Source organism: Empidonax traillii, unplaced genomic scaffold (assembly GCF_003031625.1).
Source record: "Empidonax traillii isolate 1590-97213 ecotype Southwest subspecies unplaced genomic scaffold, ASM303162v1 scaffold363:size828163, whole genome shotgun sequence".
NCBI classification, from domain to species: Eukaryota; Metazoa; Chordata; class Aves; order Passeriformes; family Tyrannidae; genus Empidonax; species Empidonax traillii.
The window spans coordinates 400664-418635 of record NW_020955556.1 but is presented as its reverse complement, the minus strand read 5'-3'; the positions used below and the strand labels follow the sequence as shown (position 1 = coordinate 418635).

At 41.8% G+C, this 17972-nt stretch overlaps 1 protein-coding gene and 1 long non-coding RNA gene across 2 annotated transcripts in view; both read right to left on the bottom strand.

Annotated features, from left to right (window-relative positions):
• Window positions 1-1609, bottom strand: part of GABRB2 (gamma-aminobutyric acid type A receptor beta2 subunit) — a 110551-nt gene extending 108942 nt beyond the window's left edge. The window contains exons 1-3 of the mRNA XM_027892703.1: window positions 1296-1609; window positions 271-503; window positions 54-145 (exon numbers count right to left, since the gene is read on the bottom strand). Coding sequence (XP_027748504.1) covers window positions 54-145; window positions 271-347 — 169 coding nt within the window. The 5' untranslated portion in view covers window positions 348-503; window positions 1296-1609. The remainder of the gene's footprint in view (window positions 1-53; window positions 146-270; window positions 504-1295) is intronic.
• A 1084-nt stretch (window positions 1610-2693) lies between these two features.
• Window positions 2694-17972, bottom strand: part of LOC114061854 — a 31897-nt gene continuing 16618 nt past the window's right edge. Inside the window, exon 3 of the long non-coding RNA XR_003572237.1 lies at window positions 2694-2810. This is a non-coding gene — a long non-coding RNA (uncharacterized LOC114061854). The remainder of the gene's footprint in view (window positions 2811-17972) is intronic.

The window sequence follows — 17972 nt, the reverse complement described above, 5'->3', positions numbered from 1 at the left end:
AAGGTACACAGCCCGGATATGCAACCTCTCTTATTCAAAAGCAGTCCAATTACCTCCAAAATCTGGCCTCAAGCGAATATCATAGCCCTTCAGCAGTCTATCCACGGTCTCTTTTACCAGTGACATATTACTAGGGTCATTGACACTAAAGAAGAAAAAAGAACAATACTACATTATTCCCGATTTCTCAGCCCTCAGCTGTACATTCCTCTCAGCAGCAGCATGCACTGCAATTCAAAGTAAAGGAAAAGAGATACCTTCATTGCTTACCTCTGTGCACACACCACGGCTATTATTAAAGGGAATGACCAAATCCCAAAGTAACCCTTTCTCCGGACTCTCAGCATCCCTTTAGCTTTTGATATGATTTAGGGTTTCAGTGAAGAGAAGAAGAGATCCAACTTATTCTGGCCAGTGCAGTAATTCTAATGTGAAGCGCATGCGCACGGCGTACCACAACATCAAAAGGAGCAGTGGTTGCTGCTGGAGATGGAGCAAATTTCCTTGCCCAGAAAAAAAAAAAAAAATTAAAGGGGAAGGAGGAAATGCATTGTTAAAAAAAAAACACCAAAAACCACAAAACAACAAAATAAACTCATCCACAGGAGGATCCACTATATTTTTGTTGTCCTTTTTGTTAGCATAGAATATAAATCAGTGCAAGAAGTTTCAGGAGTTGCAGGGTACGGCGGCTTTGCAACCTAGTTCAAGGAGGTGGGGGGGCCGGCCGGCCGGACTCGGCTTAGGCAGAGGGAGAATAGGTTAAAAAGGGGAATGCACAGCGTACGTATAGGGGCAGTTTAACTTTTTGGTCCCTGGAAAGAACCTCCTGAAGCGAGGAAGGTGCGGGCAAAGGAGCTGGCGCTGGCAACGGGGGCGGGCGGGGGGGAGGAGGGGAGATGGGCGCCTACAGTATTTCTCACAGAGAAAAAAAAATGATGACGAATAGTTTCTTGCAAGAGAGGATTAGGCTGTTTCTTCCCTTACTGTGATGCCAGGTGCTATTCCGGGAGCAGAGGCGCTGGGGACCGAGGGGGTCGCCGGTGCCACCGCGGCTCCCGCGGGTCATTGGCTGGTGCCTGAGGGGCGGGCGCGGAGCCCCCCCGGCCCCGCTCCCCCCGCCGCCTTTGCCACACACCGACCGATATTTAACCCGGGGATGCGAGTTCTTCAGGGAGAGCGAAACCTGCCCACGGAACCGGGGGAGGGAGGGGAGCCGAGGGGAAGAAAAACACCACCCTGGAAGGTGGATGGCTGACCATCCAGACTCGGTGTAGGTGCCTAAGGCCACTTACCTTAGCGGGTAAAACACCCAAGCTCTTCAAACGCAGCGTGTGATCCAGTTAATGCCTCGGAAGAAACAGGCGACGAGCGGAAAGCTGATCTGGGGATGCTTTGAGTGACATTTAAATCGTGAGCAGAAAAAAGATAGAAAGGAGAAGGGAAAAACCAGACTCGCGAAAAACAACAAACACCGGAGCTAAATTATTCCTCTCAAATGTGCTTTGTGCTCGTCGCTCTTTACACCACCTCCTCCTCACGCACACAGCCGCCAGCCCCGCGGATCTGTGCTGCTCCACCGAGCGGATCTGGGCGGGCACCGTCCTCGACCGGCCCGGGTGCGCGGACAGGGGATTGGGAACACTGAGGGAGTCAATTAACAAAAGAAACATTTAACTCGCTGCAGGAGGGTGGGGGAGCGGAGAGGGGAAAAAAGAAAGAAAAAAACCCAAACCCAAGAGAAAAGGGCGGGTAGTGGGGGAGCCGGTACCGCGCGGTGCCGGCGCAGGGTGAGGCGCTCCGGAGCTCCCTGCCGTGCCCTGTGCCTGCCGCACCCGCGGAAAGCGGCGGGCCCGCCCCTGAACGAACGCAGGGGTGCCCGTTCCGGCCCCACTCCACACCCGGCCCGGCTGCCGGAGCGCCGGGGGGCCCAGGGCCGGGGGGCTGGGCGGGCGGACGGGCGGTGGCTCCCGGGGAAGGGCTGAGGGGAGGCGGGGGGGTGAAGCCTCACCTGGGGGGCGGAGAGGGGGGAGCGTTGCCCCCGAGAGACGGCAGAGCTGCTGAAAGGAAGGAACAGCCGAACCCTGGCGCAACCGGCAGCCCGGAAAGCTGGCAGCCATTGAACACGGCCCGGCAGAGCCGTGACTGGAGCGCTCGGCAGCGGGGCAGCCCCGCAGCTCCCTCCTGCCAGCGCGGCCCGTCCTGGAGCGGCAGCGGGGGCAGAGCTGCCCCTCAGCCCCGGGGGCACAGCTGCCCCTCAGCCCCGGGGGCACAAGCTGCCCCTCAGCCCCGGGGGCACAAGCTGCCCCTCAGCCCCGGGGGCACAAGCTGCCCCTCAGCCCCGGGCAGCTCTCGGACCGCCCCGCTGCGCCTTCGAGCTCCGGGCAGCACCTGCTTGGCTTTTCTTACGGCAACGAACATCCAAACACATCTTTTGGGGGGACTGGGGGCGATTCGTCGAGACTTATTTTTACCGCCTTCTCCTGTTTGTTAAAACTAGAATTACACAAGGTGAGAAAATACACTTTTCCAGCTGAAATTGCCAAGCGTGTGTGTGTGATAAATGTGTCTCATTCGTGTATTCACAAGAAAAAACAAACAAAAACCCAAACAAACAAAAAACAAACAACCAAAAAACCGTTAAGGAACGTTTAAGGATTTTTAAAACCGCAACCCTGGAACCCCCACCTCGTGTTCCAGCTCTGTTCCGTGGCCGGTGTTCCAGAGCCGCTCTCCCTGTTCACCAGCGGAGGTTTCTGTTCTCTCACACAGCCAGGCTGCCTCACTGCCAAACCTCTTGAAATTTAGCCCTGAAAGGAAGATGGTGGATATGCTGTGCAGCGAATCATTTTACTTTAGATCTATAATAGGCACCTTTTTCCTTCTGCAATCATATGACAAGAGCAGGAGGTCTCAAGATAAAACACTTGAATCCTGCCCTGTGAAATTCACCTGCAAATGCTAACTTGGGACTACAGTTGGCACTCCTTATTTCTCAGCCGTTTCTGAGCCTCTGCTATTAATTGCCATTACAGTACAGAAATGTGTCATTCACCATGGCTGATTATGAACAAGATAACAACATGAACCTGATGCTGAAGGCTGGTAATATTCAGTGTTGCACTGATAGGAAGTTTTGATTTACATATCAACTCAAACTCAGGGGCAGAAAAGTCCCACATTTTCATTGAATGTTAAAATAGTACACAAAAAGAATCCAAGCTATGCCAAAATATCTAGCATTTGTTCTTTACTCTGGTGTATGCACTAATACTCAGGGAGCACTTGTTCTGGGCCCAGAGCACCACTGTGCCATGTGTAGTGAAACCTGCCCTGTCTGGCTCTTCTAGCAAAAAGGACTGAATATATCTCAAATGAATTCAATACAAGTGGATATTACTGTGCATTATGTGTGGGAAAATTAAAGTATATGCATGGGTTTGGGACATGGAAAGGAACTACTGAACCATGTTTGGGATGATCTGCATAACTTACTATGGCTATAAGTGCACCATTATATAAATGGGTCTGTGGCAGTAACACTATCTTAGCACCATTCCAGGCTCTGTGTGCCCAGAGCAGCCTATGACACAACATCATTATATATTGACAGAAGTACAAGGTCATGCAATACTTTGTGTTTTGAAAAGGTTCTCATACTTTGCTATGCACTTTTGACATTACCACTCTTTCTCTGACCACAGGGTTCTGGTCTGTCTCTGCCGTTTAAAATTTCTTATCACCTTCAAAATCTCCCATTTATTTTAAGCAACTTGTCAAAGAAATCGTTCCCCTCTTTTTCTCACTTGTGTCTGTGTGTTTGATTGAAAAGTAGAGGAAGTAACTGGTGTGAACAAGACTTTGGGTGTCTTACAATGGGCAAATAACCTGGTTTCCAGCTGGATATGGTACTTGCAGCTCTAAAAATATCTCAATTAAACTACAAGTACTGTAGTCTCACAGAGAAGCCAGCAAAGATGGTCATATTTTAAACAGCAATTGTAGATTATTTTGATTCTCAGCTTTCAAGACTGAAGAATGCAAAAAACCAGTCCCCAAGGGGAAATCCTCTATGCAAGTAGCCCCCAGCCCTTGCCGGGCAGTGTGAGACACTGTGAAAGAAATGGGCTATAATGGAACATTGTACTTCACTTGTCAGCCCTTGACTGTGGCAGCATTTTCCTGTCACCACGAGTAATATCCCAGGCCATGTACTAAGAATTCCAAAGGATTTTCAAATGGCTTTCTGTAAATTTATAGATTAATGAAAAATAAGCTTTCATATGGAGTAAGAATTTCAAGATAGGTTCTCAAGTGATCCAATCACTCCAGTCAGTAGAGACAGAAGAGATGGTGATTGATGGCAGCTCAAGAACGGTAGCCCTGTATCACAAGCAATGTGACTAAGTGCAAAATTCCACTTGAAAAAAGGATTCTTTTCACTGCACCTGAACAGGCTGGTATGAATACAGTTCTATGAAAATGATGTTTCCAGAGCTTTTGAGCATTTGGATGAGGTGCAGTAGTACAGAAACACTCAGGTAAAAGTTGATTCAAGTTATGAGATAAGACATAATTCTCTAATTTACGGAAGAATGTTAATATTTTGCTACATTATGTCAATTTCCAACTCCTGTAAAGCCATAAATTCATGTAAAAGAAAACAAAATATAGTCAACCCTGGTAGAAATTTTTTGAACAAGGCTTCAATATACTTATCTTGTTTCACTTGTCATTTTAGGTCTTCAGATCTAAGGTGTCCCAGTCCATGCATCACACAGCATCCCATTAGCAATCAGCCTGTCAGCATAAAGATCCCTGTTACATCACATACACAGAAAACTTATTCATGCAGGTGTATCTGATTCTGCTTTTCATGGGCAGTGGAATTCACTTCTGCATAGTGACAATCTTCTGAGATTTACAGATTGACCAACTTCAGCTCCCATACATCCGAAAGAATCCAAATTGGCAAATATATTGACAAAAGCAATAGTGGATGACCTGCCAGCTATACTGCTCTTGGCCCTTAAAAAACTATGAAATTATTAGTATTGTACAGAAACTGATTCTGATCAGTTGCTTAGGAATCAAGTACTAATCGATACAAGCATGAGCTTCACTTAATTGTCAGAGAAGAGCAAATGGGAGGGGCAATTAATAATCACTTACTGGTTTGCATAATTATGTAGGATTTGATTTGCTGGAGCTCCTACTTCTGTAGCTCACTGCATGGAGCTCCACAGGGTTACAGACACTCTAAGGGAGAACTTCCCCCAGCTCATGACCCAGGCTATGCTTCATGAGTCAAAGACCTGCTATATCCTTTAACAAAAATCTTTTGTGTCGCTTGAGATCAGCAGATCTTAGATGTATACTGAAGAAAGTCTTTTAATGTGAAACTGAATTACAGCTTTAAAAAAAAAAAAAAAAGTAAAAAGATGTGCGAGACATCCCCAGGTGCTTTGATTGCAGACAATTGTCAGCAACTCAGTGGGGACCAGAGTGAAACTCAAAATGCCTGGCACCTGGAATTACGAGGGATTGAGATCTACAGTCCTCTTATCAAATTATGAAAGCACCACAAAAAGTCCTATTTCCTTCAAAGTGGTAGAATAAATTAGTTTAAGAGCTATATAGACAGCATTTTAATTCCTCAGTTTTAGCTTCATTGGCACTTAGATAGTTGGAAATACCTGCATTATACACACCCTTTGAGAGGAAAGCAGGGCAGAATGAGGGATTGCATAGAGTAAGGATACTAAAACACTTAAAAGACAGAAAAAATGTTCACCAAGATGATGTCACTCTGTGTCTAAATCTCCTCCATGCTGTTTGTGTAAGATTCAGCCCTGAAAGAGATTGCAAAAAGCTGTTATTAAATTAATGGAGTGGCATTTGTCTGCATCAGCTGATTGCAGGATTTGATCTTCCTTTCTAAGCTCTCTTGGACAGAGAGAGTTGGTTTCCTAAATTTTTTACACTGGGTAATAAATTCCAAAATAGTGCTGTAAAAAATATCTGAGGGTTCTAAAACTCTTACGTTGGAAGCTTTTGATTAAAAAAAAAAGTTTTCTTTTTAAAGCCACGTAGCTTCAAACATCAGTCTTGGGACTGGTATAACTGTCTGCAAGTTTTAAGATAAAGACAGAAATCTACCTAGTTTGAGCTGGATATTTCTTTAGCTGGAAGGACTTCACTTTCTCCTCATTAGCACCACCTTGAACAGGTGAGGGGACAACAGGGGGACAATTCAATAGAAAGAATTCAAGGAGAAGTATTATCAGTGGATATGAGCAGTGCTCAAACTGCTCTCCAGGCAGTTTTTAGTAAGAGCTGGAGTAAACATGTCTGTATCTTACTGTAAAACACATTCCAGTCATCCTTTTGGTGGTGTTCAAGAATGAGAGATGAAACTCTTTCTTCAAATGTATAGTGCTATTACTTCAAGCCTTCTTCCAGACCAGAGAAAACACAGTGCTCTTCACTGTCTTTCACCTTCTTTCAAGCTCATCCCAAATGTGCTTGTGTCAATAATCCTGTCCTTTACTTGCTGTCCTAAAACCTCAACTAGTCCTGGTGAGGAGGAGATGTTCCCCAGTGCTGCAGTAAGCAGAAATACATGTTTTGTAGCACATTTTGCCCCTGACTGATCCTTTGTTTTGGCCAAATGTTTAATGGAATTGATCCTTGTTTTACTGTGATCTGCCTCTATTTACAATGCTAGAAGGTAGAAATCTCACTGACAGATGTTTCTGTTCAGCAGCAATGACCAAGTCTGAATGGCACAGTTTTGCTGAGTTGAGAATGTTTTCAAAGAGCTGCATTTTGCATTTCTGCACCCTCCACAGAAAGAGTATTGTTACTTAAAGGGTGTGACATGGTCACGGAGGGAGGGCCAGTCAAGGTGGCAAAGGCACCCGTCCAGCCCATGCAAAACCAGTTTCTGCTTACCACAGACAACACTTGGGGCAGCAAGTTACCCTTTGTGGGTATGTATGCATCAAAGCACATCTAAAGAAGTGCAAAACAGGTAAGGTCAGATGAGTGAATGATACACAAAAGTGAAATTTGACATCGGAAAATAAAATTAGCTTAGCATAGAACACACAGTTGCAGATCCTAGAGGAAATTATGGTAATCCTGGGGAAATCAGAATGCCAGGACAGGAAAAAACCAAACCAAAACACTCAAACCAACAACAAAACTACTTGTGGAATAACCCTTCTCAAGAAACTATACACAGGACAAAAACTAGTAATACTGTCCCTACTTACCATTGCATTCAAGGATCTCTCTGGAATACTTCAGTGTTGCTGTGGATGGTTATCTTTCATCCAGCTCTGACCTGAAAGAGATCTCATTCATGCAAAGCAGTCAGTTTGTACAGGATTGCTATGCCAGGCTCACAGTTGAGGTAGGTGAAGCACACACTGGCTAAACACCCAGTTCCTACTGAAATTAATGGCAAAATCCACATTCAGCTCAGGAGCAGTAACACCAAGGCCCATCATACAAAGCACTAAATGTCAGAAAACTGGAAGAGGCCCAAGAGTCATGATTATTCAACAACTTCTTACCAATCTGGTCTCTACCATATTTCCGGGGAAATTAAAAAGAAATACTTTGGAATTTTTATCTAATGATGAAAAGAAAAACATCCTCACATTCTTGTATTTTTTGAAGCTACAGCTTTCAAAATAGAGGATGCATCTTATTGTGGAGAGGTTAGAGTCTGGTACAGGTGTGTTCTGTCCTCAAGCAGTGGTAGGGGAGCTCAGAGTGGGTTTGAAGTCATTCTGAATTTGTTTTGAGTGCCCTTCTCCCTAATGCCTGGGGACATACCATGTCTGTTCCCCACAGGCCAGCACAAGGTTACTTAACGACTAGGAGTGATCACTTTTCCAGACATGGACAGTTAAGTGAAATCTTAAACAGGGCAATAAAATTGTCTTCAGAGCCTCTTTGAAGAACTCTTTTGAGTTTGACCAGCATCTTCCCAACATTAGTCCCTATTCTGACATCTTACACTTAGTCAGAACACAGTTGACACTGTCACAACTTATTTTTGAAGCTATGGGTAAGAGTTCTCTTTTCAGGACAAGGCTGATGGATGTTGCTGTCGTTCATTTCCAATTTTTTTCTTTTCTGAACCCAGCACTTTTCTGATGATGCTGTATGAATCCATATCCCACAGGGGAACATGCCATATGCACAGGAGATTTGTCCGTTACTGCTATGCATAATTCTGCAAGAATGACGTCTTTTTTCCGTAAGGTTATTACGATGTAAAAGTTTATGATGATTCTAATTTATACTGCCTCTACAATCAACAGAGTTCTTTCACCATTTCTGCACTTCAGACTTGGTTTTGAGGAAAAAAGCCCTAACAACTACCTTCCATTTCCTTTTTCTACTTCCTCACTTTCAAACATTCTCATAATAAATTTATTTGCCTCAACAAACTTCTCTTTTGCATGGAAGGAAAGCACTCCAGTGTCATTCTTTTGAATCTCCTCACTAGTAACCCTGTCTTTCTTTTATGAAAAGGATTTTCAAATTCTCATTCCCACAGCCAGTAACTGAGCAGATAAATGGTAAGCACTATAATAAATCCTTTTGAAATAGATGCATTAGTACAAGAAATAAATAACATCTGCAAACAAGAGAAGATTTATGGTCAGCTTCACAGGGTTTAGGGAAAAGTTTACACTTCTGAAACATGACAAGATAAATATTTTCAGCCAATAACAAAAGACACAAATACATAAACAGAAATTGGGATCTGTGTAAACATTTGGGAATACATAGTGTGTTTTTATGGTATATACAAAGTTTGAGGAGCAGGTACCATGAATCCTGAAAAGAAATCTGCAAATTTGAAGTCAAAGGTTGTTTGTTAATATTACCTGCAGCCCTTCTTTGCATTGCCCTGATGACAATGACTCTGTTAATGCCCACGTGTGTCCAGTCCAGCAGCACAGGATTTTGAAGGTCACAGCAGGTTATGTTACCTTTTCCCACCGCACTGAATTTGGGGCTCAGTGTCAGTGACCTGAGAAGTGCTTTGTGTCTGTCCTCCCCACCCCAAAACTGCTGCCTTTGTTTTCCTTCCCTAGATGGGCACTGGACTGGGACATTGGATTTCTGTTCCTGGGCACCTGAGAGATAATTCTTACAATAAGATGGTCTTTCTTGGGCCAATTTAGAGCCATTTCCAAGAACACAATGTTTTATATGTGGGCCCTGTGTCAGAATCTAGATAAGCCCACACTACGTGACAGCATGACCCAGAGTGGAGAACACCCATAGAGTTGAATGTTTGCTGGTCTTTGGAGAGATCAGAACGATCTCTAACAAAGTTTGTTAGGACGACTATCATACCAAGTATAAATGAACTGTATGTCACATCACAACAGAAATTAGAAAGACAGTTTTGAAAGTAATAGATAATTGCATCTTGAATCCGCTCGTTCTGAAGCACAGAAGAAGAAAGGCTGTTCCTGACTTTGCCTTAAGTAATTTTCTGAAATCATTCCTGTAAATATGATTGACCTGGTAAAGAAAAAAACCCCTTAATATAATTAAATTTGACATGTTTTGTAAGATCAAACTAAGCAGTAGTTTGCAACAATGAAATTCAGGAGTGGGCTATAGCAGTTTGAAAGACAATGAAGTAAAAAGAATAGAGAAGTAAAATCCATAGGAAGCAGCCTGGATGCCATACTGTCAGACAGACAGGGGAGAGCTCTGAAAACTCTTGTTTATCAAATCAGCGAAAATGCAGTGAGCAGAGCAGGTACTGAAGGAGTTTAAATGTAAAGTTTGTAGGCCTTCAAGCCACTTTTTTTGAATGGAACTCAAATTATGGCAGCAAGTAAAATTCTAAACAGTGGCTGCCTAAGAGGCTACAATTCCAATATGACTGCCAAAAATAAGAATAAAATGCCCTACAGAACAAACTTTGGAGGCTTAGCAGAATGCATGTGGGATGTCAGTACCCCCAGAGATCTTTCAGTGAGACAAACTTTTCTACTTAGCTCTTTAGACATAGGGAATACAAGAAACTCACGCAGAGCAGTGAAGTAGAAAGCAGCTTTTGAGGCATTCCCGAAGATACAGGTATCAAAAAGTCTAAGCAGCAAGTATATTAAAAAGATGAAGTAGTGCTTTGCCTCTGAATTTGTACCTTTCAAAAACACATCTACGCTCCTGTATCCTCGGAGGGGCTTCCTGTGGGATTGTATTTAGCCCAGGTATGAGGAGCTCAGCTCCAGCAGCATCAGGAGCTCATCAGCTCCAGCAGCAGGAAGCTCAGCAGGCACCAATAATGAGTCCAGCTCCCAGAGAGCCCTGGCAGGCCAGCTCAGCCCTTGCTGCTGGGGTCGGGGCTGGATCTGAAGCTCACTCCAGCCTAAAGAGTTACCTTCCTCCTGTCCCTGCACTGCAAAACCCCTGCAAAGAGCTGCACTCTGCCCTTGTTTGCAGGTTCAATGTGCTTGAAGACAAGACACCAGGCATTTTGGGGTGAGCAGATACACACACTGTGCTAACCAGCTCTTAATTACAGCTCTCTTTATGTATATACAGAGAATTTATACCTAGATCATCTCAACTGGCTTTTCTCTTGCCTTGCTTCAGCTGAAAGTTTTATGTTATGCACAAAACAACTGAATCATGAATAACAAAAGCAATGTTACTTAATTCTTTTAGTGGAGACTAGCAATTACTGTATCCTGACTGTTCAAGGGTGTTATTTTTGTAAATAAGAAAGAAACTAAATGAGCATAGAATTTATCATTAGGAAATGGACTCGTGCTCAATTAATACACATTCAAGAGAGCCCCATGTGCATGTGCTCCAGTCGGTGAAGTACTGCAGGAAAATAGGAAGAGCTCTCCCAGGGTGCAGCACACCCTGCTTTCTCTGCCATATGCCTTCTAAATATGTTCCTCTGTGTCACCACACACACAAAACAACTTGCTGAGTCTCAGCAAATTGATTCTGATACATTCAAAACATACAACTCCTAAGGAATAGGTTTTGGTCATTAAAAAAAGAAACAAACCACCAAACCAAATAAACAAAGAGAAACACACTTTTATAAGTGATAAGTAAATTCTGGCAGCAGATACATACTTTCAAAATCTGGAATAATTTCATCTTTCCAAACTATGGCCTCAACAAGGTACTGAAAAACAAAGCTCAAAAACCTCCATGGATGTAAAAGATAGGGAAAAAAGAATTAAGTGATTTATATAAAATTCAAAGTATATTAACACATTTTTTGGGGGGAAGAATGTTATAAGAAATAATGAAGATGAACAGCGGTGAAGTAAGGTTGGATGAAGGCAAAATAGTAATAAATTAGCATCTACAGGTGATAACTAAGATTAGAAATTCAGGAGTTGAAACATTAGCAGTTACTATTAGAAACTCTTTCGTAACTAAAGAGGTATCAGTTGATTGGAAACCAGTGATTTGTTTCAGTACTTAGAACAGCTTTCTTAAAATTATTTAAAATAGCTACACATCTGCAAGTTCTGCATCTCTTTACTGTGGGCTCTAGGAACACAATTTTCAGCTTGTGTGTTGTTTATTTGCTTCCTAGAGCTAAAATTAGTAGGAACCCCTTTCCCAAAAACTTGGGAACCTGAATTTCTAACTACACAGCCCATGGACCCTGAGAACTGCTTGGATTTGGAGAAATTAAAGTGCCCTGGTGCTTAGCATTGCTTTGCCCAGCCATGAATCCCAGAATAATTTGGTTTGTTTTATCTAAACTTTGGCAGTCACTCACATTGTAAGTACCAACTGTCCTGAAAAGTGCTCTTAGAACCAGTGCCATCAACTGGCAAATTTCTTTGAGTCCAGTGGGCAGAAATAAAGGAAAAAAAAGGAAGGGTGTGTACAAATGTTTGATGTTATTTAAGAAGGAGACTTGGACTAAACATACTCATATGACTGCACATTATGTGATGTAATAAATATTTGTTTTACAACATGAAACAATTCATTTTAATACAGAACCCTTTTCCAAATAGCTGTTTCAAAATATGAGGAGAAAAGTCCATCTGCAAATAAGATGGATAAATCAGGGAAGTGGTGAATATTTGTGGGGTGGGTATGATTTATTTCCACTGTGCTCCAGAGAATCCATCAAAATCTATCACACACAATGCTGAAAAGATGTGATCTATGTTAAGAAGATTTTAGTGCTTAGAAGACTCAATATAAATCTTTTTGCAAAGTAAAGCAAAAGCTAAACATTGCATGTTGTGGTAAAGGCACTCTGAGGAAGATTTCAGCTAAAACTTGACAGTGACTCCTGCCATAACATCATAACTCTTAGAAATTATTCATGTTCACGTTAAGAAATTCAACCATGTTACAGATCACAGAGAAATGGAACTGTCTTAGTTCATAGCACCTCACATATGGTGCAATACATTCTATTTATCTTGACTTAAATTCTAAACCAACAAGGCCTTAGTTATACAATAATATATAATAAAGAAATATTCAGTGACCAGTGATGGCATCAACAATATAGGGGCTTGCTGGAGAATTACTTTTTCCATCTTCAAAGAGTAGCTTTCTGTTCCTCAGAAAAATACATAATTAGACATTTGAACCTGAGGCTTTTATTGTGCATATATAGATAAATCTGCTGAATACTACACTCCTTTCAGTAAGTCTCTACCTATACTCATTGGGGTTTATCTTGCTGTCTTTGGCATCAGTGGGTCCCTGGCCTTAGGACTGGTCTATTCTTCATACTCAAATTTCCAAAGTAACAAAAATTCTCATTCAAAACTTTTCAAGAAAGTTGTCACCTTCAACAACAGAAAATAATGTAAAATATCTCTCACTAAACTGTTCAAAGAGATTGGTAAAGACTTTTTTAGATAAAAAAGCTGTATTATGTGCAAGGTATTTGCACACTCAGAATTGTATTCCAGTTATTCTATGACAGCGCTAACCCTTTGTGTCTAATTTTTTCTTCCTCAAAATTCTGTTTATCTATGCAGATGTCTCCCTGGCTATTCACACTAAGAGATCTTTTTGAGACCATTTTGGAAATGCAGCCACTAATGAGAGAGATGATTAGGAGGCCCAGTAGTTTGCTATTAGCATATGGAAAAGTGAAACAGTTTCCACGTGCATACCTATTTTTATCTCTCTGTTTCTTCTCCTGCCCTTAAAGTAGAAGCATTCCGTTGGATCCCCTGCCTTCTGAAGGCACTGGAAAAGCAGTCCAAAGTGGGAAGCATCCTGTGATTGCTGAGGGAGCTGGCTGGGGAAGCAGTGGCTCATCTGTACATTGTCTTTGTGCTACTGCCTATCATAGAATGAGCAGCACAGTTGTGTTAACTGGCACCTTTGAATTTAAATTAGTGTCCTTTTTGTCAAATTGTTTGATGATATTTCAGCACTGCATGTAGGTAAAATGTGTACAAAGATGTCACATATTAGTAAGTACAGTAAGTATATTTAATGCTAAGTGTTGTATGTTAAGAATCTCCTCCAAGTTCATCCATTTAGCTTTTGGGTCTGAGCATATCACAAATAAAATGCATTTGTCAATTGCTTGTGAATATTCAATGCAGTACATCAGGCTTAATCTTCAGTCTCTAAGGTTGAATCTGCTAACAGTTTCTTATTAAGCATAAGACAAAAAACGTAAACAAATCCATCTTCCGTTGGGCTTCTGCACTTTAATTTTTTCTTTTTTTACTGACAAAGACTCTCTGCTGCTTAGGAGAATGAATAGATTCAATAGTAGTGACAATCTAAAATTTCAAATAAGGTTAATTTGGATTCAATTTAGAGAAGACATTAATTATTCATCAACACAGCAAAATTACAGCCATTTCCAAAAGAACAGGCAGACCAAAACACCCAAATTCTGAAGTACTGGCTTTGAATCACTTGTCTTTAGGCTGACCCCAGCAAAAAGTCACCACTGTTTGCCCTATCTTATATGATGGCTCCTTATCAAAAGGGAAGGAACGGGCCAAGCTCTGATAAACTGTCTGCAGATGGCCTGTCAGTGGGCTCCAGGAATATCCAGCACTGGATGAAGGAACTGTCTGGATTCCCTCTCTGGTTACAGCTTGGCCATGCCTGAGTCAGGCAGAGACATTCCCAAAGCACAGCTCAGCACCACCATCACACCAATTGCAGCCACAAGAGCTCTGAGAAGTTTGAACTGTGTAGCTTTCCTACATCCTACAAAACAATGCCTGCTTGTTACTGGAAGTTATGAATTTCAAATTAAAACATCTAAGAGGCTACTAAGCACAAGGAGTTTTATCAGTTTTAAGCCACTGTAGATTATTACTAGTCTGAGCATACCTTTTGAAAGAAAAGAGGGAGAAGGCAAGTATCCTTTTTTTCATTCTCATAACAAATAATAACAAAATAAATTCAAGTTCCTTCATTTATTTTAATAGATTTTAAGAATATATTCAAGAAGTACTTGCACAAGTTGAATCAATATTTTTTGAATATCAATCTAGCAGTCAAGTGTGTGTTTTCAGGGATGTAAAAAACCACAAAACAGCAACAACAACAAAGAACCTCCCCATCCAGCAGCCTGACCAACATTGCTTGCCTGGGTGCATGGAGGAGTAATTAGACCAAACAGTACCAAATAGAAGACTACTTCTAGAAAGTCTGGAGGGCTCGATTGTTCTTCTATTGCAAATACAGTACTCTTGTCCAGACAAATATGTATAACACAGATATACTAAACTGAAAGCAGGCTTCAGAGGGGCTTACAGAAAGCTAGGAAAGAACAGCAAGCAGTTTCTGAATTATTTCAGTATCTGAAATATATGTTACTTAGGATGAAGCAGTAAATAACTTGCCTAATTTCAGGTAAAAGGGAGTTAAAACCTTGCTTCATCCCAGAAATTCCACAGTCAAAAGGGACTGTATTTCCATTTCATTCACCCATTTCCTCTTGAAAAAAAAATGCTGCTATATGAAGCCAGTCCCTATATATTTGCATTCTAACAGCCCCATCAAGATGGGCTACAAGAAGCAGCGCTGCCCTTTCTTACATAAATCCACTCAGGAAAAGATTTAGTTTCCCAGCATGGGGCCTGTAAGCACAAATGAAGCACAGGGAGACATTCATTGGGCTTGGAGTGGTTTGTTTTGGTTTGGGTTTTTTTTGTTGTCGGGTTTTGTATCCACCAACAGCTGTTACAGCTGCTCTGTATGCACCAGTTTGTCACAGGGATGTTTCCTGGGATGCAGATCCAAACTGCTGCAAGTGTGAGCAGGCTGAGGATTCTGCAGCTGTCTAATGGGGAGCTGACGATGCAATCAGGCTCAACCTGCCCCTTCCCTCTCTTCCCAAGTCAGCTCATTTTTGCTAACTGGAGAGATGCTAAAGGAGACAATTTCCCAGTCTAGCTGCATATTCAAAACAGCACCTCTTAAGTACTGTTGCATCCTCACTGTTTCTCACATAGCCATGGGGACTAGTTGCTACAAGCAGAGACCAATATCCTGTGGAATGCTTTGTAAACAATCCTGTTGGCTGAGAGCTGCCTGGCGCTGCAGCTTTTTGTTTGGGGGATGTGTTTCAGTGCTGCCTCACAAATGTTTAACACTTAACAATCGCAATTAAATCTTTGAGTTATGAATAAGGGACTGGAAAAGGGGAAAATGTTTAAACTCTCTCTAGGCATATAAGTTTTAAAAAATATTTCCAAATGTCCTGATCCCATTGGTTTTGAAATGAGTTGAGAGCCTAAAGTCTTCACAAACTGGCCCCAAGTGAGCTGCCTCAGAGTACAGACTGGGCAGTTCAACTTGGGTATGCCCAGCCCTGTGCACAAAAGGCACCACAAACCCTTAGGAACAGAGAACAACAGGAACAGAATTTATGCAGAAAAGCTGAAGCAAGAGATCAAGAAGCAGTGAGAAGGCAAGTGGAGACTGTGCAGGGGACACAACCCAGAAAAGCTGGGACAGCCTGGCACCAGCGAGCCCAGGCACCAGCAGCCCTGCTGGAACACAGCGGAAAGCTCTCCTGGAACAGGGTACCTGGTGTGGAAAGTTCTCCTGGAACAGGGCACCTGGTGTGGAAAGTTCTCCTGGAACAGGGTACCTGGTGTGGAAAGTTCTCCTGGAACAGGGTACCTGGTGCTGCTGCTCTGGCTCAGAACCAGATTGCAAACATTGAGGAGCCACCAGAGAAAGCACTAAGCAGCACTCCAGCTTCTTGGGATACCATCAGAGAATCCTCCACAACCATCAGGACTTTAGAGAATTAGAAATATAGAAAAGAGAGGTTATAAAGGCAATACTACAAACCAAGCAAAGTTAAATATTTGTTCAGTTTGCTAAATTTAACTTATAGGAAGACTAGATCTTAAGGGGGCAGGGGGAGTGTGCCAGCAATACTTTATAGCTCTTACAAAGGAGGACATTTTGTTAGATGGTTGCTATGAAGCTAATGATGTAAATTTATGTAATATTGAATAAAGTTTTCATGAGAAAGAAATACTGAATGGAACACTGTGAACCTTCACCTATAAGAGACAAACTTTCTGGATAGAGGACTAAAAAATCATCTATAAAGTATTATGTGGCGTAACAGTAACTGAGACACCAAGGTATCAAATGTAAATGATGAACAAGCGAAATAATGTTACATTTGGTGCTATATCCTTGATAAAGACTGGGTAACATGAAAGATATACTGGAAATTCTCTTGGACAAGAAACAAACATATAATTGGTATTATTGATGGGGGGGGGGGTTACTAGAATTGAAATCCTTGATTAGAATCCCTCTAAATTAGGAAGTAGGTGGAAATTCAGCACCTGTTTCAGAGGTCCAAGAGCCTCAAAGAACCTCAAAGTCATAGCTATAAATCCACATTTCATACTCTAAAAAGCCCAGGAAGGTTCATCCCTGGACTGGCCAGAGAACAGTCCTTCAACCCCTCTCTGGAATGGGTGGGCCCAGCAACATCAGAACCTCATGATGGAACACTGGCCAACAATCCTATGCAGCAGAGTAACAAAACACAGGAAACTGCTATTCTGGACTTTGCTGGTCTTTTAAATATTAACTATCCTACCCCATTTCTGTCAACAGGAACAAACAGGCAGCACTTCCCATCTCCAGTGCCTGGGAGGGGTCTCCTTCCCTCAAAATAAGGAATCCATTGGCTGGCAAGAAAAACTTAAGAAAATAAAGACTGCAGAATCAAGGTTTTCTAAAGAGCAGACTATTAAAGTTCCAAATTTATGACAGTACTAGAAAGAGACAACTTCATTTCAGTGACCAGGTGAAGGTGGAAATTGAATTAATAAAAAAAGTGAAGGAGATGGTAATATAAATTAAAAGTTATGAAGCATGGAAAATTGATCAGATAAAGTAGAGATAGTGTCTTTAGCCCAGCAAATCTCAAGATATTTAGGCTTAGGCTTAATTTTCAGGTTTGATAGGAGGATTAGTGGCACAGAGAACTTTTAATAAGCTCTATTCTTCATGTTGAAATAAGAAATATCATCATCTCAATCCACTGTCTCAGTTTAAGTTTAGAATCCTCTCTCAGAAAGTTGGACTGCTAAGATTAGATCAATTATGTAATTTTAATTCGTAATAAATTTTGGAGGGGTGTTTTTTTCATTAAAAGTTTAAACTCCATAGAAAGGAGAAAAAATAGGATTAGTATATGTATACCAACAAACTATATAATTCATAGCATAGTAATTAGTGATACAATTAAAAAAAGTACAAACACTAATGCTTTATATGAAAAACAAACAAACTCCCAAGGATAAGTTGTTGCACAGGAAGATGACAAAATAATCTGTTGTCAGTGAACTGTTAGGAAGGATGTTAAGGAAAACTTACCAAGGATAAACATAATAAAAACTAGAAAACCTTGGGGAAAAAAAAAGAAGAAACAAAGAAAAACCACAAACAAACAACCCCCCCCC